This window comes from Protomyctophum bolini (assembly GCF_963924005.1).
Source record: "Protomyctophum bolini genome assembly, chromosome: 20".
Lineage (NCBI taxonomy): Eukaryota > Metazoa > Chordata > Actinopteri > Myctophiformes > Myctophidae > Protomyctophum > Protomyctophum bolini.
In genome coordinates this window covers 29,824,443-29,850,797 of record NC_137881.1, presented here as the reverse complement: position 1 = coordinate 29,850,797, position 26,355 = coordinate 29,824,443, and the positions used below count along the sequence as shown (strand labels likewise).

At 43.2% G+C, this 26,355-nt stretch overlaps 1 protein-coding gene across 1 annotated transcript in view; it reads right to left on the bottom strand.

Annotated features, from left to right (window-relative positions):
- arhgef40 (Rho guanine nucleotide exchange factor (GEF) 40) overlaps positions 1-26,355 on the bottom strand; it is a 124,498-nt gene that overhangs the window by 18,096 nt on the left and 80,047 nt on the right. Inside the window, exons 18-26 of the mRNA XM_080792955.1 lie at positions 26,054-26,314; positions 24,270-24,578; positions 22,788-23,266; positions 19,541-19,790; positions 18,732-18,821; positions 12,440-12,646; positions 10,733-10,921; positions 8,628-8,811; positions 7,074-7,187 (exon numbers count right to left, since the gene is read on the bottom strand). Of these exons, the coding sequence (XP_080649081.1) occupies positions 7,074-7,187; positions 8,628-8,811; positions 10,733-10,921; positions 12,440-12,646; positions 18,732-18,821; positions 19,541-19,790; positions 22,788-23,266; positions 24,270-24,578; positions 26,054-26,314 (2,083 nt within the window). The remainder of the gene's footprint in view (positions 1-7,073; positions 7,188-8,627; positions 8,812-10,732; positions 10,922-12,439; positions 12,647-18,731; positions 18,822-19,540; positions 19,791-22,787; positions 23,267-24,269; positions 24,579-26,053; positions 26,315-26,355) is intronic.

Below are 26,355 nucleotides of genomic sequence, written 5' to 3'. Positions count from 1 at the left end.
CCTACACCTGAAGACAGCCCCGAGGGGTGTCCCTAGTCTCTACTCCGTTCCACCTACAACCCCAGGCCACCCCCACCGCTGCATTCCTCAGATTGTTTGTGTACTAATATCATGGCGTTTGCAGTGCAGAGAGTGTGATAATCATACTAATCCACGGACTCCATGGACAATATTTATTTGAACCGGAATACACAGAAGAGCAACCCTGGCGCAGATGAAACGAGCATGCACGGCAGCCTGGCCCTGGATATTTTTTACTTCAAGTAAGTATTTCTGTAGCCCTGAAACATGACTGTCATACGAGTGAGCGTCATCATGTGAACCATAGTATTTCTGCAAAGTGTAAACATTATGTAAACTTGCATAATCTAGCAATCGATTGCTTTAATGTGAGAGATGTATAAAGTTAGGGTAGTAGCTAGGCTATGTGTGTATTTCAGAGTGTCAGTCATGTACTATTTGTTTCATATCAAGATTCCAGTTCATAGACGCAGCCATGTTATATCATATCGTTTACGTCGGGTCCCGAAAATAGAAGTTCTACAAGCTCACAGCGCATCGCGTATTCGACACTTTGTGAGCTTGTAGGTCTGTTATTTTCGGTGCATCAACGACATGCATGCAACAAAGTATAAAGCAGGCTTCACGTCGGATAGATGATGGCCATATATTGTTCTCATTTGATTTACAGGAGTCAGGAGGACAGACAATACGGATGTCGTTTTCAGCCTTCAAAACGTGAGAGGAACTGCTGCATCGAGGGAAGAGTTGTGTTCACCTTATAAAGAAGAATATTCCATTTTCCAAGCCTTCATGTCATTTATGTCAGCTATAATGAAGTTATCTAATAAAACGTTTACATGATGTACACCTGCTTGCTGCATATTCTTATATGTAAACAATGAAAAGGAGGTTGCACCCCAAATTCCATCAAGTGTTCATTTGAACGATTTCATTTGGCAGACATGGCATATTGCATAACATTCTCTCCATGTAATCATTTTGCTGGGGATTGCAATACCATACAGTTGAACTACAGTGAAACATACACTAATTAAAATGATGATGACACGTGGTTACAAGGTTACAGTGTTCTCTGAAATTATTGGGAGTCCACGAATATGAAACGTACGTTTTGTTTTATTATAAAATGCATCTCCCTTCAATGTCAATCACAGACTTTATTCATTGTGTGGGAATGACGAAACAATTTTTTTAGTTTTAGTGATAGGCTACTATGATAATTTAGCCTATATATATTTAGTTTGCTTTGCTATAAAAAGCTACACGACAAATAACGGAGACAGCATGCGGATGCAGCGGCTCTGTCTAATTTCTGAAGAGTGAATACTTTCTTCCAAAACAAAATCTGATGTCCAAACGTTTACTGGTTCAAGGAAAAGCAGACTTCACGTTGTACAAGAAAGAACACATGGCTTCATGTGTTATTTAGTCATCCACTTCAAAAAGGCTAGCAAAATTGCAAAAAGTGGACGTATGACTGAGTCAACGTGAGGTTTGTTATTCTTGCAATGAACTAAGCCGTGAAGGTTGCCAGTTATTTGACTTTGTGAGAAATAAGCAACCATGTCCATGCAAAGTGCAAACGAGCCCAAAAACAATATGCACATAATATGTTTGGTTATTTATATTATGTGCATATTAGGCACATAAGCCGGCTATTTAAAAATAAATCTTGAGTGGATAAAGTGCAAATGTGGAATATCTTTGAAACATTTTAACAACACATATCTAATAGAGGGCTCCATGGCACAAATGGAGAAATACAAATTAATTTGGGGGTCCTTGGCAATTTGGCATGTTCATGAAGAACCACTGGTGTAAAAAAAAATTGGAAGAAAGCCCAAATATCAACTACATTTTAGAAACGAGCCAAAAAAAAAAAAACATCAACCAGTGAACCACCAATATTTAAAAGCAACAAAAATAATCCCAAAGTTGCTTATAATAAGCAGACATGGCAATACTGGGACACTTCCATGTGCATTTGTTGTTTGTAGAAAACTAGAATTTCGTGCGCGCTTCGCGCGCACTCATCCCAGAGCTACTTCGCCACGCACTATGGGAAGAAAGAAATGGCGGGAGTTGACTCCACATGTAGTAACGGATGGGTTATTGGAAATGTACCATTGTTTTGTCGTGAATATTTCCACAGCCTAATTACTAAAGGATTGTGACTGTGGGACAGACATACAGTCTGACATACAATAGGCTACACGTGTGCACAGTGAAGAAACAATGACCTATATGCCCAGATTTCTTAAATTAACATAGTTGGATTTGAACAGAAAGACAATGCCATAAATCAGTCAAAGTAAGTGACAGACTCAACAGTAGCACACAGCATGCAAGGCAGCGAAGCATGCATGCAAACATGTTTGTCCAGCTGAGATTTAGTGTCTCCATCTCTCTGTGGAAGAGGTTGCACATGACCTGTACGGCCACACTGAGGCGCTCCAACACAAACACAGACACAAAACAACACCACGCTGTTTGTCCAGTTGACCCAAATCAACACCAATACCTAGCCTGTTTGTCCAAAACACAGTATCTGCTGGCCACGTTTCTACTTCGCCACAACCTAATGTTAGTAACAAATGTAGGGGAGAGCCGCCAAGGTTGTAACGCTTCACGGTTGTAACATGGACGTTATATCTTGATTGGTCAACGCCACCATGACGCCATGGCGTCAGTATGTGTACAGCAACGTACTCTACGTGCCCAGGAAGTTTGAAGTGTTTACCTTCAAAATGCGTATAATTTTACACCTGGAGTATATGTGTGCTACAATTTTTGTCTTTGGTGTTGGTGAATAAAAATCCACATGGATGTGTTCATGCTTATGTTCTTCATTAGTTTGCATGGTGTTTAGACGGAATTCACGTTCATTCTGGTCTGTAAGCAACTGCAAAGAAAACTTGCAAAAGCGGGTCATTTGTAACATGTGTTACAAATGGTCCGCTTCCATTCAATGGGATATGTAATATTTACATATTTGACATATTGGCCAATATTATATGTTCTGAAATTGTATTGTATTGTGTAGTGTATTCGAAAAGTAGTTTAGGGTTGTATAACATTGTACAACTCAATCAATCAAACGTTTGTTTAATCAATGTATTGCCCCATTGAAAAAAAAGAAAAGGCCAAACTGGTACACCCGATACTATTTAATATTTCCCTTATGTTTGATATTTTCTTATCACATCCATGGTATGAAAACAATGCTAAGGAGTTGCTTCAATGAAATATAATTGCTTTAAGCTGAAAACGGGTTATTAGTTATTATGTGTAGTGTAGTGTAGTCAACATGTTAAGGCTCATACACACTGCCCGGTATTTGCTGCGATTATGCTTTCGGGGAGCATTGTTGGCGCTGGCCGACAAAAACCCCTGATCTGACGTTAAGTGGTGCCCAAATGGTAGATCACGATCTACAAAGGCTTTGCAGGTAGACCACATGACATGGCAGTAAAAATATATATAATTTTAATAAAAAAAACGATTTTTGCATCTTCCGCTTTAGATGAACTGAAATGACTTGAGTGATTGACATCAAAAAGGGCCTGTCAGCTCAAACACACAATGCAATACTTGTTGTTGCTTACAATCATCAGTAGCAAAGTCAAATACCAACAAAAATAAAAGCCTACGATTTGCATTGTCCCCCCTCTATTTCCCATTCCATGTGCGTTTGTCTTATATGTAGCCTATATGAAAGGCCCCTCAATTACATTTTGTCACTATTTGCAGCAATGGGATGATAGTTTTATTTGGTGGGTATGTTGAGCTGGTCGTTTTGAAAGTAGCTCTCAAGTCCATAAAACAAACTAACATAGGCTACTTCTCTATAAGCAGAATCATGAATAGGCCTATTTAATTTATACAAAAGGAGAAGAGAGAGAGAGAGAGAGCAATGTGTTTGTGTCTCAAACTTTGTCTAATATTGTTTTAGAGCAGTGGTTCTCAAACATTGTCATGGCAAGAGCAAAGGACCCCCAATATTTTTTCAATGTACAAAAATAATCCCAAAATTGCGCATCTATAAATTCTAAGCATGTGAGCCGGGACTGTGTGTGTGTGTGTGTGTGTATATACATTCCGTCTGTAATTCCCTGTAGGCTTCACGTGAATAATGTTGTGTGCGCGCGTGCGGAGAAATAGTTATTTAATGAATCGCATGTTGGTGTGTGTGTGTGTGGGGGGGGGGCCTTACAGGCGTGCATGTGCGTGTGTGTGCGTGCAGGCGTATGTATACATTAGGGCTGTCACGATTCGCCTAGTCCACGATTCAATTCAATTTTGGATTTGCAGCTCACGATTCGATTCGATGTTCGATTCGCTATCACGATTCGCCTAGTCCACGATTCAATTCAATGTTCGATTTGAAGCTCACGATTTGCTTCGATGTTTGATTAAATTTTTTCAATCTATTTTTTTAAAACCTTCTTTTTCAGCATTGAGGGCTATATTCATTATAATTTAGGCCAATATCTTGGTTTGTAAAGAAAAACACTTGTTTCCCAATAAGTCACATTTATTTGCTATAAATAACAAATCAGAATGAGAATAAGAAAAGGTTTAACACCTTTGGGTTTTATGCCCTAACATTTTTTAAATGTTTCTTTAAGATGAGATGACATGTAACATTCTTGTTAAGCTCTAAGTAAGTAAATGAAAGAAAAAAGAAGAAAAGACAAATAGTATATAGACCCATCTGTTGTTAGTTCAAGTATTAAATACTAATTTAAGTGTGTAATTTCACTTATACACTACCTGGTTATAAATAGCTGCAGTAGGCTACACCATTTTATGCAGTATTTTATACTATTTCTATTTAGTGTACATTTAGTGGATGTGGCTTACATCCGGTCTAAAGCCCACCCACTGTATGCGCTGATTTCCATACACAATCCGTATCCTCCCCTCACCGGATGTTGAATTAACAGTACTAACGGCCATATATTTGACGATCTTTTACACCAAACGATTTTAACGGCCAACGTTTCACATGTATTATTAGTTGTATACATTTTAGGAGTGAAAACATGTGTGACCTGCATGGCATTTTGTAACGTGGTTCTGCTGTTCTGCAACTCTCATTAAATATTGAAAGCCAGCGTTTGCCACCACTGATAGTGGTCGCATGTCTGCAGCTATGCAGACCGCAACTCCGTGCGTTAATTGTTTTGCACGGGGCGAATTAGCTGAGAGCTTTTCTCTATAAGAATATAGTTGGCTGTGTTGTTGTCTTTGTACCATCGTCGTTGGACAGATCGATTTCTTTGTGATGTCTGCTAAGATGCTGGCCAACTCCTCTCTGTGTGTGTGTGTGTGTGTGTGTGTGTGTGTGTGTGACTGAGTGTGTGTGTGTGTGTGGCACTGCTCCGATACAGTTGGATTTTCGTCTCTTTTTTTTCTCCATGCATTCGCATGGGCGGAATGGCCCGGCCGCTCGCGGAAGTAAATTGGCTGTGTGGCGAAAATAGGCAAAGTGATCGGTGTAAGGGTGATATTTTGGCCCAATCCGATTATTGACAAAGAACAATGTTGATGTAACTAAGGGAATCGTCGAGTCATTTTTTTTGTAAATAAAGAGATTTAGATGGAATAAGCGAAATAGCGATCGTATAATCTCTCCTGTTCCTTCTGTCTCTCATCAATGTCCTGCGCGAGATCAGATTCTGTGCTGCGCGAGATGACATTGTCAAGCTAGTGTGGGGGCGGGGCTGGTAAGAGAGGGCAGTGTTGCCAGGTTTGCGAATTGTAAGCGAGTTGCAGTGTATGCAAGTAGCGTGGTTAAATTCCTTGTGTTGTGGCAACAGCGTAGGGCGCAGCAAATACGACATTGAGGGGTAGAAACCATCCCGGGCGCGTGGTTCATGTAACATGTGTGTCACTGTGAAAGACTGGCCCCATTAAGTGAACGTAGTTGGCGTAGTAGACGCCAACATGACGATTTTGGTAGACGCCAACATGATGATTGTGACGTAGGCTGTTGACGTTGAGCAATAACAGCGTGTTTCATAAAAGTAATATTTGCAGAGTAAATGAGACACTTGAACGGCTAAAAAATAGGCTATGTCAGTTCGGGGAGCGTGGCGAATTTATTTTGCATATAGAGATGTGTGGTAAAAGTGTGGTTCGGTCGGAGATAGAGCACAAAGAATGAGTATGGGTACCACTTCTCACTTGTATAAATAGATGGGAGGATAAAGTCACACCTACATGCAGCCTCCCCCTGAGGAACAGCGCAGCAAAGCATTATGGGCATTGTAGGAATTCAGCAATCCAGTCAACCCCTAGTCAAATACACAGACTTCATTATTTTTCTGGTCAAAGGGTGCAAATTTCAAATTGTGCTACTTTAATCTATTACAAATACCATTAACATTAAAATAAGATCAGGTTGTGTCAGGGGTGAAGTGGCCCTTTAACTTAAGACCTGGAGGTGTGGTCAATGCATTGATCACGCCTCCAGTGTGTTACGTTAAGTAATAAGACCTGGTACTTAAGACACGCAAAATACAGCCCTTGGAATAGAACCGCTGCTCGTTCACGTAGAAAGGAGCCAGCTTAGGTGGGTCGGGGGCATCAGATGCCTCCCGAGCGTCTCCCTATATAGGGAGGTCCTCGCTCCACGTTCCACAGGGAGGAGAGAGACCACCCTGACAGACCCGAAGACCATGATGGAGGGATTATATATATCTCCACACTGGCCTTGGAACGCTGTAATTGGCCACCGACCCCCCCCCCCCCCCCCCCCATCTGAAAATATGTTGTTCCAGCCAGGGACCTCCTCCCCAGAAGCAAAGAGTTTGAGTTCAAAACGTTGGCTCTGAAAAGAAAGAATTTGTGCCACATTTTCACGATTTCTCAAAATAGCAGACCTGTACAAGCTCGTAGCGCGCCACTCGTCTTGTAGGTCTACTATTTTTCAATAGCTAAACCATAACATAATGTTTAAAACACCAAAAGGGGTTCCCCTCAACTCCTCAACCCTATAGTGGACATATTATACGTGTGGTTGTAGGTTTTCTAAGACTCTGTACCTCGGTCGTTGAGGCTGAAGATGGAGTCCAGCTCTGAGACCGGGGCTCCCGTCACGTCCTGCAGCAGCAGTTTACTGGACACTCCCATGCACAGAGACTCCTTCAGACACAGCTCTGGAAAAGGACATATTATTATAGGCCACATTTAAAGGTGTATTCAGTGATTTCACTCAAAAATCCTTAGGTTTCGTTTTTGCCTTGGGGGACCCTAAGCTTTCATCCAATCAGGATAGAGAACCAAAAAACGAAACCTAAGGTTTTTTGACCCCCCAGGGGTTATAACTGGGGACAGGGAGGAACTCCTTATTTATATGGTCAGCACACTCTATAGTAGAGAGGATTATCACAACAAAACAAAAAAAAATAAGTGATATTTGAATTAAGTGAAATCACTGAATATACCTTTAAAGCCTATTTAAAATAAGTCTCCCAAATGAATTTATAAGGTCTAAAACTTACACATTCATACAAATATGAATGAACCTCGGGATACGTCACTGAGGATATATACCAGGTGCATCCATGCGATGTATTTTTTAGCTATATAAGGCCACACTAATTATCCATAATGTAGAAGTTATGGATAAGGGGTCAGGACATGCAGCTATAGGCCTTTTTCAGGGGAGGGGTCAGAATAAATAATGGACCGTTTCGTCTCAACGGCTCAGGGTGAAAAAAATCACACCCGTGTGAACTGAGTGGTGCAATTCCCCCCCCACCCCCACCTCTCTCTCTCTCTCTCTCATTAGCAGGCAACAGAGCAGCCACTATCCCTCTCTCTGTTTCTGGCGCCCCCTACTGGTACTAATAAGTGGCTTACACACACACAGTCACACACACACACAGACATGCGTGCACCACTGGTGCTCATGACCACAGCTATACGTAGGTGCGCACGGACATTGCTTTTCCTTGGGAGTGGTTGCACCACTCAAAAATGGTTTTGCATAATGGGATAAAAAATGATAAAAAAAAGAAAATAAACATATTGGTTTGACGCAGTGTTGTTTTTGGCAGCAAATTTCGATTTTAGTTTTAGTCATAGTCTTTGGACTGAAACTTCATTTAGTTTTAGTCACATTTTAGTCACCTGGAAATGTTAGTTAGTTAAAACTAACACTAGTTAAAAATTAGTGTTAGTCTAGTTTTAGTCGACTAAATGTACAGGTGATTTAGTCGACTAAAAAGTGTTTTGGTGGGCCTTGATGACGTTGTAATGAGTGTTTTTACACATGCTGAAAATAGCCGATCTACAAGCTCACTTGTGAGCTTGTAGATCAGCTATTCTCACCATGCAACCAAAGTGTAAAATTACTTATACTGGATCTCTCGTCCACTAGTCCCTTCCTGACATTTTAGTCTAGTTTTTATTTGTCGACGAAATTGTCAGTATATTTAGTCTTAGTTTTAGTCGTCGTAGCTTAATTTCCATTTAGTTTCCATTCGTTTTTGTCAGTGAAAAAAAAGGCAAGTTGACGAACACTTTTCGTCTTAAGTTTTAGTCGACGATAAAACAACACTGGGTCTGACGCGGCGTTATAGTTCCACCTTTACCGGTGTTGTTGATGGCGTGCGTCCAGAGCAGCTGTGCGATGTCGTGCGTCCAGGCCTCGCGGTCCTCCGGCTTGTGCGTCTGGATGGTGAGGAAGTCCTTGGTGCGTTGGGAGACCTGTCTCACCCACAGCTCGAACCTCAGGCCGTCGTCGCCCACGCTCTGCGTGAGACCCATCTCCCCCGACTGGACCACCACACAGAGCAGGGTGGAGAGAGAGAGAGAGAGAGAGAGAGAGAGAGGGAGAGAGAGAGAGTGTGAGAGAGAGAGAGAGAGAGAGAGAGAGAGAGAGAGAGAGAGAGAGAGAGAGAGAGAGAGAGAGAGAGAGAGAGAGAGAGTAAAGCAAAGCAAGGTTACTATTTCTAAAACGGGTAGTCCCAATACTTGATTCTGATTGGCTGGTTACCGTCACGTGACCGGTGTAAATTCCACCGATAACCCACTCCTTCAATCACTGGGGCTATACTTGCCGAGCAAAACAAGGAAGTGATGTGGCTGCTCGCTCTGGTGGCGCAAAGCGTAGCTACTTTTGTGAATTCAATCGTTTTATTAGGTTAATATTATATATAATATGTTTGTAACAGTTTTAGAAAAGCAATAAGCCACTCGAGGCCCCAGTTTACCGGGTATTTTACACTACTACGCCCCCAGCCAGTGTAAAATACCCGGTAACCTGAGACCTCTCGTGGCTTATTGCTTAAGTTTACCCAGGGTAACTGGACTAAGCTCAAGAACTTGTTTACAGCCAGGCCCCTGCTCATAGAACATTTCATGGTAGTAGAGGTTCAATGCCTTGCTCAAGGGCACTTCAGCGGTGGTCATTTTTACGTGCCGGTCCGGGGATACAAACTAGCGACCTTTCCGATATAAAGACCGCTCCGCAAACCGTTCGGCCACCGCTGCCCCAAAGAGAGAGAGAGAGAGAGGGAGGGACGGAGGGAGAGAGAAGACACCGTTGGAGCAGTGTGTGTGTGTGTGTGTATTGGACCCAATTTACAATAATACTGTGAGGTTGTCGAGAGGCTAGGGCAAGTGCTACGGCAAGTGCTGTATGGGCTATAAGATTGAGTCTGAAGAGGTGGGTTTTTCGGACTACGAGTGCTGTTTGTAAAATAGTGTTGTTCTTTGTATGTGACAGAAAGAGAGATACTGAGTCAAAGGGGAAAAAAAAGTGGGAAAAGAGACAGAGAGAAAATAATAGAAAATAATGTTTTTTTTTGTGTGTGTGCACGAACGAGGTCTGTGTTACGTACCTTGATACTGTGCACGTGTGTGTGTGTGTGTGTGTGTGTGTGTGTGTGTGTGTGTGTGTGTGAGAGTGTGTGTGAGTGTCGTGTATTGTACATTGATACTGTGTTGATGTGTGTGTGTGCGCGCGTGTGTGTGTGAAAAGAGAGAGACAGAGAGAATATAATAGATAAGAATGTTTTTATGCGTGAAAGAGGTGTGTCTGTTACGTATACCTTTATACTGAATGAATACTTTATATACTTTATATAGCCTCCACGTTTGACCATAGCCTAGACCAGCGGTGGGAAACTGGTGGCCCCGGGGGCCGCATTAAAAAGCAACGCTTTTTACGCAGCGTCGGCTTTTTAGCAACAATTTTATTTTAATTAATTACTAAATTATTTTTTATTTTTTTTCTGTTCTTTTTTTCACCTAAACGTCATCAGTGATGTTCATTGCAATGCCATTTCAATGCCATTGGTCATATATTTGCATATAAACACCCCGCACATGAGGCTGAAATTCACACAAATTAAAAATGTCTGGACTCGAGTCGCGATTTCGGTTTTTTTAACCTAAGACTTTTGACCTTTACCCTAATAAAAGTAGGTACAATAATTGTAATATATGTTTTTTTGTGATCATTAGAATGTCTAGAATATTATAATTTTTTTAACATATCTTTTAGTCCTAGTATAGTACAAAGTAGTAGTAAGGTTGAAATCTATTTTTTGCAAGTAGAAATTAATGCGGGTCTTAGAGGGTTAAACAAAATGACTAGAAGTGAATGCCCTAGTGTGTGTGTGTGTGTGTGTGTGTGTGTGTGTGTGTGTGTGTGTGTGTGTGTGTGTGTGTGTGTGTGCGCGCGTGCACACACCTTGATGCTGTGCTTGTAGGTGTATGCGGTGCGCCCGGGGGCGGGGCTCTTCTGCTTGGTGAAGACGATGACGTGCTGGTACAGGAAGACGCTCCGGAGCCCCGCCCTCTTCCTCCTGGCTCCGCCCCCTCCGCCGCACACCACCAGCTCGCCGTGGCGCACCAGGTCGCCGCGCTCCGCCACCGGCACCTGAGGTGTTAAGAGAACACACACACACACGCACACACACACAGACGCACACGTAAAGGTATTGCAAAAGAATGCTTGAAATAAATCAATTACTCGCACGCACATGAACTGAAAAAAGCCTGTTCTGTACATATATACAATATGCAAATATACCTGCTGTGTAGTAGTACACGCACACACACACACACACACACACGCACGCACACTCACACCTGCACGCATGCATGTATGTACGCCTACACATCAGCAGGCACACATACGTAGGCACGCATAAGTCGCGCGCACGCACACACACACACACACACACACACACACACACACACACATGTGCGCGCGCGGCCCCCTCAGTGGTTTAATAAGAGGGTTTTGGAGCCTGGTATACTGTAAGTATCTCAGTGGGAGTGTTTACGCTGCTATATAATCTCCTCTCTGCCTCTCAGAGCTCGCCGAGAGCCGTGCGTGTAGTACGCGCACACACACACACACACACACACACACACACACACACACACACACACACACACACACACAGAGTGACAGACAGACAGAGTGAGTGAGTGAGTGAGTGAGTGAGTGAGACAGACAGACATACAGACAGAAAGACAGAGAGAGACAGACAGACAGACAGACAGACAGACAGACAGACAGACAGACAGACAGACAGACAGACAGACAGACAGACAGACAGACAGTATACTGTAATAGATACAGCTGTGTCATAGATAGTACAGCAACATGAGGCAAGTGCATGTGGTTACAAGGCTGACTCCAGTGTTAATGTGTAAAATGTATTGTACTGGTTTTGGCCTTTTTCACTGACATTAATGTGGAGAGAGTCAAGACAGGAAGGACAGCACGACGAGGAGGAGGAGACTAGTAGGGGGAGTGACCTGACAATCAGTGACAAATGGGCTGCAGCCCGGAGCCTCAGGAGTTGAACCAGAGACCTCAGAGCCTGCAGTATAAGGTACTGTACCTGCAGACACTCTCAATCCAGAGGCTGAGCCACTTACAGTAAGCAAGGCACAGGATACACACATGGCAATACATCGGATGTAACTCTCTCCCATTAGTACTGCTTTTCTTTCTCTCTCTCTCTCTCTCTCTCTCTCTCTCTCTCTCTCTCTCTCTCTCTCTCTCTCTCTCTCTCTCTCTCTCTCTCTCTCTCTCTCTCTCTAGCAGAACTAAAAAACGACTGACATGGAAACATAGCTTTTTCAGAAAACTGTCAGGATGTAGAAGACATTTTTAGAATCTGATCTCAGGTCAGAATGGGTTAATCGATCAATCTCTACTCACTTTCACACAGGTCTTTACTTGGTGACTCTCAAAGCAGAACTGAACCCACACAGAAACAGCACACTCAAGAGGCTACAACAACAGGCTGCAGGGGATCTTGCTAATCAGCACAGGTGGAAATAATGTTCTCAATCAGTGGCATGCTCTTTTCACCTAGAAGACACTATTACCCTCGGCCCGGCCCCGTTGGTACAAACACAATGTTCTTCTTCTCCTTACCGGACAGCCCACGATGAGGTCGCTGGCCCGGAGGTCGTTCCCGTGGCGCTGGGCGCCCCGGAGGATGGACAGGGCCGAGTCCGAGGCGGGGTTCAGCCCGCCCAGCTCCTCCAGGGCCTCGCAGTACTGCTCCAGCCTCTGGGTGGGCGCCATGAGGCACTGGGGGAAGGAGAGGGGCGAGAGGGGCGACGCCAGCGGGAGCTTGGTCTGGAAGGAGGGGTGGAGAAAGGTATATATAGGATCAGATCAGAGATCAGTTGGTGTATATTCACTGCACTTGTTACTTAGTACTTTACTACTTTACCCATTCTGACCTGAGATCAGATTCTAAAAAAAAAAAGTCTTCTACATCCAGACAGTTTTCTGAAAAAGCTGTGTTTTTTTTTATGTCAGTGGTTCTTCGATTAAAAAAAAAAATTGCAGACCTACTAGTTCGTGGCGCGCCACTCGGTGGCGCGCTATGAGCTTGTAGATCTGCTATTTTTCAATAGCTGAAGCACGACATGATGCCAACACCAAAATGGGGTGGAAATGTATATATATAGGATGGAGATCAGTTGGTGGAAAGTAAAACTTTTGACCTGAGATCAGATTTTTTTTTAAATGTCTTCTACATCCTGACAGTTTTCGTTTCTATATCAGTGGTTCTTCGATTTTCCCAAAAAATAGCAGATCTGCTATTTTCCGATAGCTAAAGCATAACATAAAAAGGGGTTACAAGTACAATTCTTCTGTGCCTTTACTTCACTGGAGTATTTCCAAATTTTCTGTTCTGCTTTTATATTATTACAAAACATACTATTATACCACTTCAGCCCTGTACTGTATATATTATGGCTATTTCTTATTTTTTTCAATTTACTTTTTATTGAATTTTAATCAAACAAACATGTAAACGAAACGACACGACAATTGACAATACATTCAGCAGAGACAAGACAAAACAAGACAATGTACATACAATACACACAAGGGGAGATATCGGCCTCTTTTCTCTATTGACGATCATATAATACATAATACATTAAACAAATTAATTTAAACAAAATCAGGTCTTATTGTCGAGACATGAGTATAATCCATCTAAACCAGTTTATCTGTGAAAGACTTCAACCTGGCCTCTCTAACGCCGAATGTAAATTCTCTCCATAATAAATATACCATAGATTAAATCAATCCATTCCTTTTATATATAGTTGGTATAACATTTGTAAGCCACAAGGCCTTTTTTTGGATGCCACCAACCAGCAATAATACCCTCAGTAGATACCAATCCTAGCTTTGCAAATTGAAAGTCCTTCCAGATCTGCAAGATACGTGGTTTTAATATTATGTCTTTTACACATTTAGACTACTTTTTATTTTTGGTATACTTGACTTATGAAGTATATTTTGATGCCGATACTAAAAAAAAAAGAATCCTTCCGACAAGAAGATTGCCACTATCATCATAATCATCATCGTCCTCTTCTTCATCATCACTATAACCAGAGTCATTATCATCATCATTAAGGCTAAAGGGCATCTCCGTAATTATCGCCATGGCAATAATCATGATCTTCCCAATCCCCGCACCATCAGCCATGATCTCACAGAATGTGACGTTTGCTAATAGCGCCTCCCTGTGGACAATTGCGGCCCTGCCTCCCTAAAAAGCCTATTATTTTATACCAAGCCACTGACAGCTCATAATAGGACTGGACAGCCTATTGCAGTGGGTTTTCAACATTAAATAAAGACAAAAAAATAAAGAATATTTTGTTGTCGTTGGATAAGAGTTTGTCCACAATTCCATGCTGTATCGACGTGGTACCATTATTAGGAGAGATAAAAAAAATATAGCAATTGTGTAGATTTCGTGTAAGTTAAAGGACACAACTTTAGTTTTTTTCAACCACGGTTCATGTTTTAGGTTGTTATTGGAGAAAGTAAAAAGAGTTTTTTTATTTTATTTACTATAGTCCTAATAAACCCCAGGAAATTACATCTGGCCACAGAAGATCACAGGATCTACTGAATGTGAAGGTATAGCCTACTGGGGGAAGAAGGCTTATACTGTGTGTGTATAGGCTCAATATGTTGAATGTTTGTCACATTCAATAGATCTTGTGATCTTTGGTGGCCGCCAGATGTAATTTCTTAAATTAAATTGAAATCGCCATAACCATTTTGTGAAAAAATACATATTTAGCCCCCATGCTCGAATGTCAAAAAGAGCTAAAATCACTCAAACGAAAGAAAGCAGCAAATGAAAGAACTGTAACACTCACCTTTTAGTTTCTCTAATAACAACCTAAAACATGAACCTTGGTTGAAAAAAAACTAAAGTTGTCCTTTAAGTATAATGCAGATGTTTAACCCATTCTGAACGGGAATCCATTTTGGTGTTAGCATCATGTTATGCTTTAGCTATTGAAAAACAGCAGATCTACAAGCTCATAGCGCGCCACCGAGTGGCGCGCTACGAGCTTGTAGGTCTGCTATTTTTGAAAAATCAAAGAGCGACTGACATTTTTAGAATCTGATCTCAGGTCAGAATGGGTTCATCAGAACAGCGTGTGTCCAGTGGAAACCTCGTATGAATCTGATCTCAGGTCAGAATGGGTTAACAATAAGGTAACTTGAGCGCGTACGCTCTCAAGAGTTAAATATCTAATAAGGGTCCATGTGGTTATACCAACTCTCCATCATTTAGCATGATTGGGACCACCTGGAACCCCTTCAAAGGACGACGGGTGGTCCCCGGACCACTGGTTGAAAACCACAGGCCTATTGGACGCGTGTGTGAGTGAGCCATGGCTTACTGGCTAATATAACACAGTCAAAAAATAAATGAGTAATAAATAGGTGTAACCATTATGGCAGAGCTGGGGGTGAATACAGGTTAACAACACTATGGAATACTGGAATAGAAAAGCACAGCAGTGGTTTAGCCCATTTTGTGCGGGAACCCCTTTTTGGTGTCAGCATTATGTTATGCTTTAGCTATTGAAAAATAGCAGATCTACAAGCTCGTAGCGCGCCACCGAGTGGCGCGCTACGAGCTTGTAGGTCTGCTATTTTTTGAAAAATCGAAGAACGACTGACATGGAAACGTAGCTTTTTTCAGAAAACCGTCAGGATTTAGAAGTACATTTTATAGAATCTGATCTCAGGTCAGAATGGGTTAGGGACTTCACAGTCCACCAGGACTAGAGACGTAAGAAGAGCCAATGCTTTAGGGGGTACTTGTACGGAATCTCAATATAGCTTCAGAGGTCTTAGTGGCTCTGATCTCCATTCATTGTCCCATTAACCCATTCTGACCTGAGATCAGATTCTAGAAATAGTCGTATACATCCTGACAGTTTTCTGAAAAATCCATGTTTCTGTTTTCAGTCGTTCTTTGACACTCGGTGGCGCGCTACGAGCTTGTAGATCTGCTATTTTTCAATATCTAAAGCATGACATGATGCCAACACCAAAAGGGGTGTTCCCGCACAGAATGGGTTAATAATCTAAGTATCAAACGATGCCGTTGGATGTATTCTCCGGAGGTAATTGTATCTCACGAGCTATAATTAGTTTCATTATAATCCCTTTTTAATTAGCCGGTACTAGTATGCATTGTGGAATTTAATTAGCTGCACTGTATACAATGAGTTTTCTTAAGTGACCGACGCTGTGTGTGTGTGTGTGTGTGTGTGTGTGTATATATATACAGTAGAATGAAGAAACATCTTTGTAATTGGGCTTGTGATGCCTTTGAAAAGAGGTGTTTGGTTGTTAGACGAGGCACGCTTGTCTTTCATTTTCTTGTTCAGTCCAATATTATCATTGCATCAGGATTCTACGAAACACTAAGGAAGGATTTATTTATTTATTTATGTTCATTCATTCGTTTATTTAAAGCTGTAGTCCAGGAGTAGTTCACCCCAAAATAAACCTTATCTTCTATCAATTACATAGACACCCCACGAAGCCTTGAATTCACAGGATTTGTTTTTGTTTCCTATACCCCCTTAGATAGCACTTTTTGGACTTGGACAGCATTTGAAACAGACTTATAGCATGTCATGTAGAGAGCACAATAATTGCATTGTATGTAGTCATAGCACTTCATAGTACATATGTATAGCATAGTATGTATAGTGTCATTATATAGATATGTTCTAGTTACGTTCTTAGCTTACGCATGTTTCATGATAAATGCATTCTATATATGTGATGTAGTATTCCCATGCTTTTTTGTTCTTGCCTAATGTAAGTCGCTCTGGATTAAGAGCGTCTGCTAAACGCCTAAATTGTAAAATTGTTGCATTCCAGCGCCAAATTTTTGACTCTTTGAGTCACTCTCTCTTTGAGTACATACAGTAAATGCAATGAACTCAAGTCTTCATGGGGTGTGGGAATTGATAGAAAACAAGTAGTTTCTTTTTGGGTGTGAACCATTCAAGTGCATTATGAGCTTCAGGCAGCGCTACATGTACAACCGGTATAGGTGTCCTATACCAGACACCGTCCAGGGGTCTAGGTAGATTCCTCAGTGGAAGACGGTGTTGTTTTCGTCGACTAAAACTAAGACGAAGAATCGTCGACTACCTTTTTTCACTGACAAAAACTAAATGAAAGCTAAGCTACGGTGACTAAAACTGAGACTAAACATACTGACAATTTCGTCGACAAATAAAGACTAGACTGAAATGTTAGGAAGGGACTATAGTGGACAAGAGATCCTGCACACTTTACACTTGGTTGCACGCTGAAAATAGCAGATCTACAAGTGAGCTCGTGGATCATTACGACGGCATCAGGGCCCACTAAAAATACATTTCAGTCGACTAAATGAACTGTAGATTTAGTCGACTAAAACTAGACTTAACACTAAAACATTCCGGGTGACTAAAAACGTGACTAAAACTAAGTGAAATCTATTCAAGAGACTAGGACTACAACTAAAATGGAAATTCTCTGCCAAAAACAACAGGAGAAAACACCTCCAACCACTTCAGAAGAGCTAGTTATAGATGTAGCACAAACGCCCGCTGACTATGCGGCACCTTGAATAATGTTGCACCTTGATTGAATAACGCCCTGCAGCTGCTATATGCTCACGCATATAGCTGCTATGTGTACATTTATTTGTGGATCTGAAACCCTTTACTTTTTGCGTTAAAACTAGAGCTGGGACTCAATTAAAAAAATATATCTAATTAATCAGAGGCTTTGTAATGAATTAATCTTGATTGTTCAACATTTTAATCGCATATCAATATTCAACCCGACAACAGTGAGAAACCTTTTTTTTTTTCAAATGTTTTTTGGTATCCCAGTGAATAGTGACTATATGGGATTCCACTCATTTTCAACATTTTACTGTCATTAATATACCTTAGAGTTGTTGTGTGGATATAATAAGAAAGTCCCCCCCCATTATGTGTTGCCTAGAACTGGAGGTCTGAAAAATAAATCTGTAACATTATGAAGTACATCTCAGTGACATCACAAAAATGTACTTCATAATGTTAGTTACCTCCAGTTCTAGGCAACACAGAATGGGGGGACTTTTAATTATTTCCAGTGCACACAACTGAACTAAAGACCCACCTTTTTGCAGTTTGAGGTTATTGTATGTATGTTGTTGTTCTTTTTTGTTTCTATTTTGCTTTGTTTTTCTTATTGCGTTATATGCCTTCATTATTGTTTTGTGAATAGACTAAGGTCTATATTGTGTCGCTCTTGTCTTTTGGAAAGCACTTTGGGTCAACCGCTGTTAGCTTTTAAATGTGCTATAGTGGGGTGCCCACGCTTTTTGGACTTAAAATGGACCCATTAGGGTCCATTTGGTTCCAGTTGTACACTCTCAGAGTTAACTTAACATTGATTTTACAATATAAATTGGGGGGTCCCAGAGATATAAATGCCATCAAATGGCGGTCCGTAGAACTAAATGCATGTCAAACTGGGGGTGGTCCTTGAAATGAAAATGGTTCGAGGATCACTGCTATAGAACCGGAAAATAAAAATCTTCTCTATAATGCGGGGGTCCCTGGCATATATTTTCAAATGGGGGCGGGGTCCGCGGGCTAATGAAAAATGAAAAAATTTGAGAACCACTGCACTATACCAAACATACTAGTGTCATAGTAAATCAGTGTCTTACGGTATATTCTGAGGAACACATGATGTAGAGACAGTAATTGGGTCTTTATGATGAATATGAACATGATAATGTTATGTAAAAAAATAAATGGGTCATGGACGAGGCCAAGTTCTTGGCCACGGACACATTGTTGTTGTTGTTTTCTCTCACCTTGAAGTATTCAGCAGCCTGAGTCACCAGCGGAGAGTCCAGTTCTGGTTTGGTCCGGATATAGTGGGGATACTGAAGAAACTGCTCCCTCTGTGTGTGTGTGTGCGCGTGTGTGTGTGTGTGCGTGCGTGTGTGTGTGTGTGTGTGTAGAAAGAGTTTGCAAGATAGTGTGTGAGAAGTAGAAAAAGGAGAAAAAGAGAAGAAAATAAAAGGACATGTGCAATTAAGTTGTTCGATCTGTGACAGATACAATTCTAATACGATAGCTTCAAAAACAAGTCAACAGGACTAACAAAGCCATTATATAATCACTAATCTAATTAACGCACACGTGTGCACAGACACGCACACACACACGCACGCACGCACGCACAACTTAACCCCTTTTGACTTTTCAAAAACAGCAGACATAGCAGAACAGCGTGCCACCGAGTGCCGCGCTACGAGCTTGTATATATCTGCTATTTTTCAATAGCTAAAAAGCATAACATCATACTATAATCATACTATAATTCTAACAATATCTGAATGAATGAATGTCAGAAACAGCGTGTTATCTCATCATTGCCTGCACCAATCACTCCCACTTTTCACACAGGCATCGACCATAATTATATGGAGGTCTTAACGGAGCCCTTTTTTCGATTTGACACATTAATGATTAATAATGAATTTATTAGTGAATTAAAAAGTACCCCCCGTGGCCACAAATATCTCACAACGGGTAAGGGCTAGTAATTCCAAAACACCAAAAGGGGTTCCCCGCCCCCCTAAAAAAATGTTTTTTTTTTTTTTAAACTTCAACTCACATATTTGCTGAAGCAGTCCTGCTGCAGCAGGCTCTGCAGCAGAGCGCCCTCCATGGCGGGGAGGAGGTACTGCGCGTGGAAGCCGCCCAGGCCGGCCCAGTTGGGGAACAGCGCGTCGGCCTTGCCCCGGAGAGGCGCCGGCGTGTCGGGGAGCTCCAGCAGGGGGAGGTAGGTCTCCTCCACGCCCTTCAGCACGGCCACGTACTGGCGCTCCGAGCTCAGCATGCGGCACCACAGCAGGTAGAGTTTACTGGACGAGGAGGAGGAGGAGGAGGAGGAGGAGGAGGAGGAGGAGGAGGAGGAGGAGGAGGAGAAGAGAAGAATTCAGTGTTTTAGACGTGAGCGAGCGCCCCCCTCCAGAGATACTTCCGGGTCCTATCCACACTTTTCCTGGGCTGTGTGTGCTCCAGTTCCTGTCGATTTGATCCAACGAAAGCCAATGAAACTGGTCAGATGACCAATGATATCCAATGAAATCAACAGGAACTGGAGCACACACAGCCCAGGAAAAGTGTGGATACTTTTGTGTCGCTTTTGTGTCCCCATAGAGTTATACTAGTGTGACGCTCCGTCGGACTAAATCTGAGACGATATAAACAACCCACGAAAGTCTCATTTTACCTGCTTTCCTCGCAACAACAACGAAGTTGCTGCTGCTCTCCCAAATCTGGCTGTGACACGCCGTCTGCCCCACACTGGATACTTATATCGCCATTTTATTTCATTGTGTCAACTAAAATCCTCGTTAATTGCAAACTAGATTCAACACACTCAAGCCTACTAAATATGCCCCCGAAATATCGTACTGAGCAAATGGACTGTTACCCACCTTCAATAATAATGATAATAATAGTCTTTATTGTCTCCACATTTTCTTTGTCATGGACACTTTCTACCCGAGTTGGAAGCATTAAGACCCAAAGAAGAAAATAATTGAACGTTGTGCGGGCAGCTCTGGAGGGGGAAATAAAGAGTGGTGTGGAAGACTTGGACCGGAGCAGTGAGAGGAGACGGAGGTGGATCATAATGACAGACAGATGTATCCGAGGTCACACAGTGTCTGACAGAATGAGTCTGAAATGGACTTAACCCATTCTGGGCGGGAACCCCTTTTTGGTGTTATAGCATCATGTCATGCTTTAGCTATTGAAAAATAGCAGATCTACAAGCTCATAGCGCGCCACCGAGTGGCGCGCTACGAGCTTGTAGGTCTGCTATTTTAGAAAAAAATCGAAGAACCACTGACGTAGCTTTTTCAGAAAACTGTGAGGATGTGTAGAAGACATTTTTTTTAGAATCTGATCTCGGGTCAGAATGGAAAACTGTCAGGATGCAGAAGATTTTTTTTTAGAATCTGATCTCAGGTCAGAATGGAAAACTGTCAGGACGACGAAGACATTTTTTTAGAATCTGATCTCAGGTCAGAATGGAAAACTGTCAGGACGCAGAAGACATTTTTTTAGAATCTGATCTCAGGTCAGAATGGAAAACTGTCAGGACGACGAAGACATTCTTTTAGAATCTGATCTCAGGTCAGAATGGAAAACTGTCAGGACGTAGAAGACATTTTTTTAGAATCTGATCTCAGGTCAGAATGGAAAACTGTCAGGACGACGAAGACATTCTTTTAGAATCTGATCTCAGGTCAGAATGGAAAACTGTCAGGACGCAGAAGAAATTTTTTTAGAATCTGATCTCAGGTCAGAATGGAAAACTGTCAGGACGACGAAGACATTTTTTTAGAATCTGATCTCAGGTCAGAATGGAAAACTGTCAGGACGACGAAGACATTCTTTTAGAATCTGATCTCAGGTCAGAATGGGTTAAAACGATACCGATCACACGACTCTTTCATCTCCGTCTGCGCGGCCCCCTGATTTCATTTATACCGCTGGTATTGGTCTTTATCTCAGGGCCGACTGCCAGCTCACAATGTGTTTCTCTCTCCCTCTCTCTCTCTCTCTCTGTCTCTCTCTCTCTCTCACTAAGCACAGTCACGCACGCACGCACACAACACACACGCACACACACAGACACACACAAAGAGAGAGAGAGAGAGAAGAGACAGGCAGGAAACGGAGAGAGATTCAAGGGAAAGATGTGTGGTGCAGTTTTTTGTGAATGAAGCCGTGTTCTGTACAGATGGTATTATTCATGTCCTAAGGGTGGTGGTGGCGATGACGCTTCTCTACAATACATTACATTCATTCAACCAAACGGAAATAGTGATCGTTACAACTGTAAATGTGTCATCTTAGGAAAAAGTGCTTTAGTTTAAAAAGAAAAAAAACAACACACTCGTGTGAAGTGAGGGGCGCTCTTATATCGTCATACAAATCATCACAAATGTCATTCCGGCCCCAATTACTTTTGGCGTCTTCACTTTTCTTGCCCTCACTTTTATCTTCAATTATGTATACTTTGCTCAGCCAATCAAATCATCGCTATGGGGTGATGCAGCCAATCGTCAGCCAATGTTTGTGTTCGCACAGACCCACAAAGTTGGGCATAGGAGGGGTTAGCGCCCCTCAACAATGCGGCTTATTACATTGCATGCGTGCATGCGTAAATCTTCAACTATACGACCCGACTTTAATGTCTAATTTGAGGTTCCATTTTCTCGCGAGGCACATTATGGCTGTCCAAAAAATAGCAGAAATAGCCGATCTACAAGCCTGCTACAAAACAACACGCCCAAAAAGGGACAACAGGGTTAAACCCATTCAAACCGGGAAAGCATCCGTGTCATTTTAGATTTGAACCAAAAAAAAAGCATTATTTTATACAATGGCTATTAAAAAAATAGCAGATGCGCGAGCTCATAGTGCCGCGCTATGAACTTGTATAGATGTCACGGTCACGTCCTGAGGCCCTCCGTTTGTCCTCCCTCTGTCTCTCCCAAAGTCCTGCTCCTCTGACTCTGATTGACTCCTGAGTGCCGTCACCTGTGGGGACCAGCTGCAGCCAGGTTGGGGTGATGACGAGCTCCAGTGACTAATTTAAACTCTTGCCTTGTGTTTGCTGTTCAGTGCTGGATCTTATAAGTTAGTAGTGTCATGGTGTCATTATAACCAAGTAAAGTCAAGTTTTTATGTGACCTTCTTGTCCTGCCTCTGTTTGAGTTTCCCTGCACTTGGGTCCTATAAAAACACCTGCAAACCGTGACAGTAGATCTAAATCGTGAACATTTCACGCACGCACGCACGCACTCACACACTCACACACACACACACGCCTCACACCTCACCTCTGCCCCGTGCTCGCGCCTCCTCCTCTCTCTCCGCCCGCGGTCTCCCGGTGGTCCCCGCCGCGCCCCAGCAGCACGTGCTGCCGCGGCGAGTTGGTGTGGTCCACCACCTCCTTGCTGCTGACCTCCACGCCTCGGATCAACACGCCGACCCCTCCTCCGCCCCCTCCCCCCGACCCCCCTCCCCACCCGGGCACGGCGGCCGCCGCGGCGACCAGGCTGGCCGCTGTGACAACCGGGTCGGCCACCACGGCCGCCCGCCGTCCCCCCGCCAGCCAGGACAGGGGGGAGTTGCGGGCGGCGATACCGCCGCCGCCTGTCGGAGTCTCCGCCGTGGCGGACCTCATGGGGGACGTGACGGCCATGTTGTTGTTGTTGTTGCCCCGACGGGGGGCCAGCAGGGCCTGGAGGTCGAAGCTGGGGTGGCGCTTCCGGGGGGGCTTGGTGTGGTGTGGAAGAAGGGGGGCCTCTGTCGTCGACTGGGTGGAGAGAGGGAGGGAGGGATGGAAACGGAGGAAAGTGTTATAATTCCCGACAGCATTTCTTTTAACCACATTTTTAGACCTGACATCGAATTTTTTTTTTTTCTGAAAAACCTCATGTTTCTATATATCAGTGGTTCTCAATATTTCATGTCAAGGACCCCCCCCAAAAAATTATATGTACGGTAATATGCCACTTTGCTTCTGGGACCACCTCCCCCCCCAGAAGCAAAGATTTGAGTTAAAAAACGGAAACTCTGAAAGAATATTATATTCAGAGATTTGAGGCACATTTTCACGATAAAAATGCCAGACCTATACAAGTTCATAGCGCGGCACTCGGTGGCGCGCTGTGAGCTTGTAGATCTGCTATTTTTTGAAAAGTTGTGAAAACGTGGCGCAAATCTTTGAATATATATTTCAGAGCGAACGTTTTTAACCCATTCTGAACGGGAACCCATTTTGGTGATAGCATCATGTTATGCTTTAGCTATTGAAAAATAGCAGATCTACAAGCTCATAGCGCGCCACCGAGTGGCGCGCTACGAGCTTGTAGGTCTGCTATTTTAGAAAAATCGAAGAGCGACTGACATTTTTCAGAATCTGATCTCAGGTCAGAATGGGTTAATCAGACCAGTGTGTGTCCAGTGGAAACCTCGTATGAATCTGATCTCAGGTCAGAATGGGTTAACTAAAATATTGGCTTCCTGTATAGGGCTCCCTGGAACTACACATATTTTGAGACGTGGGTCCGTCGTGGCCCAATAGAGATATAATTCTGGGGGTCCTCGACATAAAAAAGGTTTGAACACCACTACTGACATAGAAACATGGGGTTTTTCCAGAAAAAAATTGAAGCCTTTTGACATGAAAAAGGTTTGAACACCACTACTGACATAGAAACATGGGGTTTTTCCAGAAAAAAATTGAAGCCTTTTGACATGAAAAAGGTTGATAAAACCAACTGAGAGACGTAAAAAATAAAAAAAATAAAACTCACGCTCTTCTTGTTGGGGTTCAGCAGGTTCTGCAGGAACTTCCCTCCCGCTCCTCCTCCGGCCACGCCCCCGTCCTTCTTACCGCCGCCTCCCTTCCCCCCTCCTCCCCCTCCCCCGTCCTCGCCACCGATCTTCAGCGTGGAGCAGGTCTGCGGGCGGAACAGCGACGCCAGGGAGCCCCAGGACTGGAGGCCGGCGAGGCCGGTGAGGCCGCCGTCCCCTCCCGCACCCACGCCCCAGTCGCCCTCGCCCTCCGAGCCCATCAGGTCCCACAGGCTGTTGGCTGTCGTCGCCGTCGCCTTCACCGCCCCCTGGTGGTCAGTAAGAGAGAGGATTGGATCAACCGTTATATAGAAACATCTATACGTTGACTGTTCTCATTGTCACACACAAATATAGTCGGAACATAATGAATTTTAAAGGTATATTCAGTGATTTCACTCAAAAAAAACCTTAGGTTTCGTTTTTGGCTGTGGGCCCTTTCATCCAATCAGGATAAGAGAGCCAAAAACGAAACCTACGGTTTTTTGACCCCCCCAGGGGTTAACTGGGGACAGGGAGGAACTCCTTATATGGTCAGCACACTCTATAGTAGAGAGGATTATCACAACAAAACAAAAAAATAAGTGATATTTGAATTAAGTGAAATCACTGAATATACCTTTAACTACATTTAGACCACATTTTTACGATTTTTTCAAACATAGCAGACAAGCTCGTAGCGCTATATGAAGGGGTTCCCAAAAGGGGTTCCCCCGCCCCCCAAAATACGGTTGTCTATACGAACATACGCGTAGATAGCAACCAGTAGGTATACCGTTAGCCTATAGCTACGTTTATAAGCGTAGATGGCAGCGAAAAAGTTAATGGGTTATAAAGAAAATAGCAGATCTACAAGCTTACAAACTCTTGCTCTTTTTTTGGAATAAAGGTTAGAAAAAGCATGGACATTATTCAACATGGGAACTATCATGACGGTATACGTAGTAGAGGAGGCTGAACAAACAGTCAAAAAAAAAGAACACGCACATCAGTTCCTGTCGATTTGATCCAATGAAAGCCAATGAAACTGGTCAGATGACCAATGATATCCAATGAAATCAACAGGAACTGGAGCACACACAGCCCAGGAAAAGTGTGGATAGGCTGGGTGGGTGCTGGATCAAAATGAAGTCATAATATAAGAAATGAAAAAAGAAAACCATTTTGGCGTTAGCACTATGTCTATGCTTTAGCTATTGAAAAAAAGCAGATCTACAAGCTCGTAGCGCGCCACCGAGTGGCGCGCTACGAGCTTGTAGGTCTAGCTATTTTTGAAAAATCGAAGAACGACTGACTTTTTTTTTTAGAATCTGATCTCAGGTCAGAATGGGTTATAATCAGACCAGTGTGTGTCCTATATGGGAAACCTCGTATGAATCTGATCTCAGGTCAGAATGGGTTATAATCAGACCAGTGTGTGTCCTATAGTGGAAAACCTGGTATGAATCTGATCTCAGGTCAGAATGGGTTATAATCAGACCAGTGTGTGTCCTATAGTGGGAAAACCTCGTATGAATCTGATCTCAGGTCAGAACGGGTTATAATCAGACCAGTGTGTGTCCTATAGTGGAAAACCTGGTATGAATCTGATCTCAGGTCAGAATGGGTTATAATCAGAACCAGTATGTGTCCTATAGTGGAAAACTTGGTATGAATCTGATCTCAGGTCAGAATGGGTTAATCAGACCAGTGTGTGTGTCCTAGTGGAAAACCTGGTATGAATCTGATCTCAGGTCAGCCCTACCTGGTGGTGGTGACCTCCGGGGGCGGCGGCCTGCAGCAGGCGGGGCTTGACCTGGGCCACCGTGCGCTGGTAGCGCTCCACCGTGGTGGTCCAGAGCTCCAGGAGGGCCCCGCCCCCCAGCTCCATGGCCAGGGAGCGGGCGTCCTGGAAGCGAGATGGCGGGATGGGCGGGAGGGAGGCCAGCGGGTTGGACGAGGAGGAGGAGGGGAGGAGGACGCAGGAGGACGAGGAGGAGGAGGAGGTGGTGCAGGAGGAGGACGAGGAGAGGGAGGAGGACAGGGAGGAGGGCAGCGAGGAGGAGG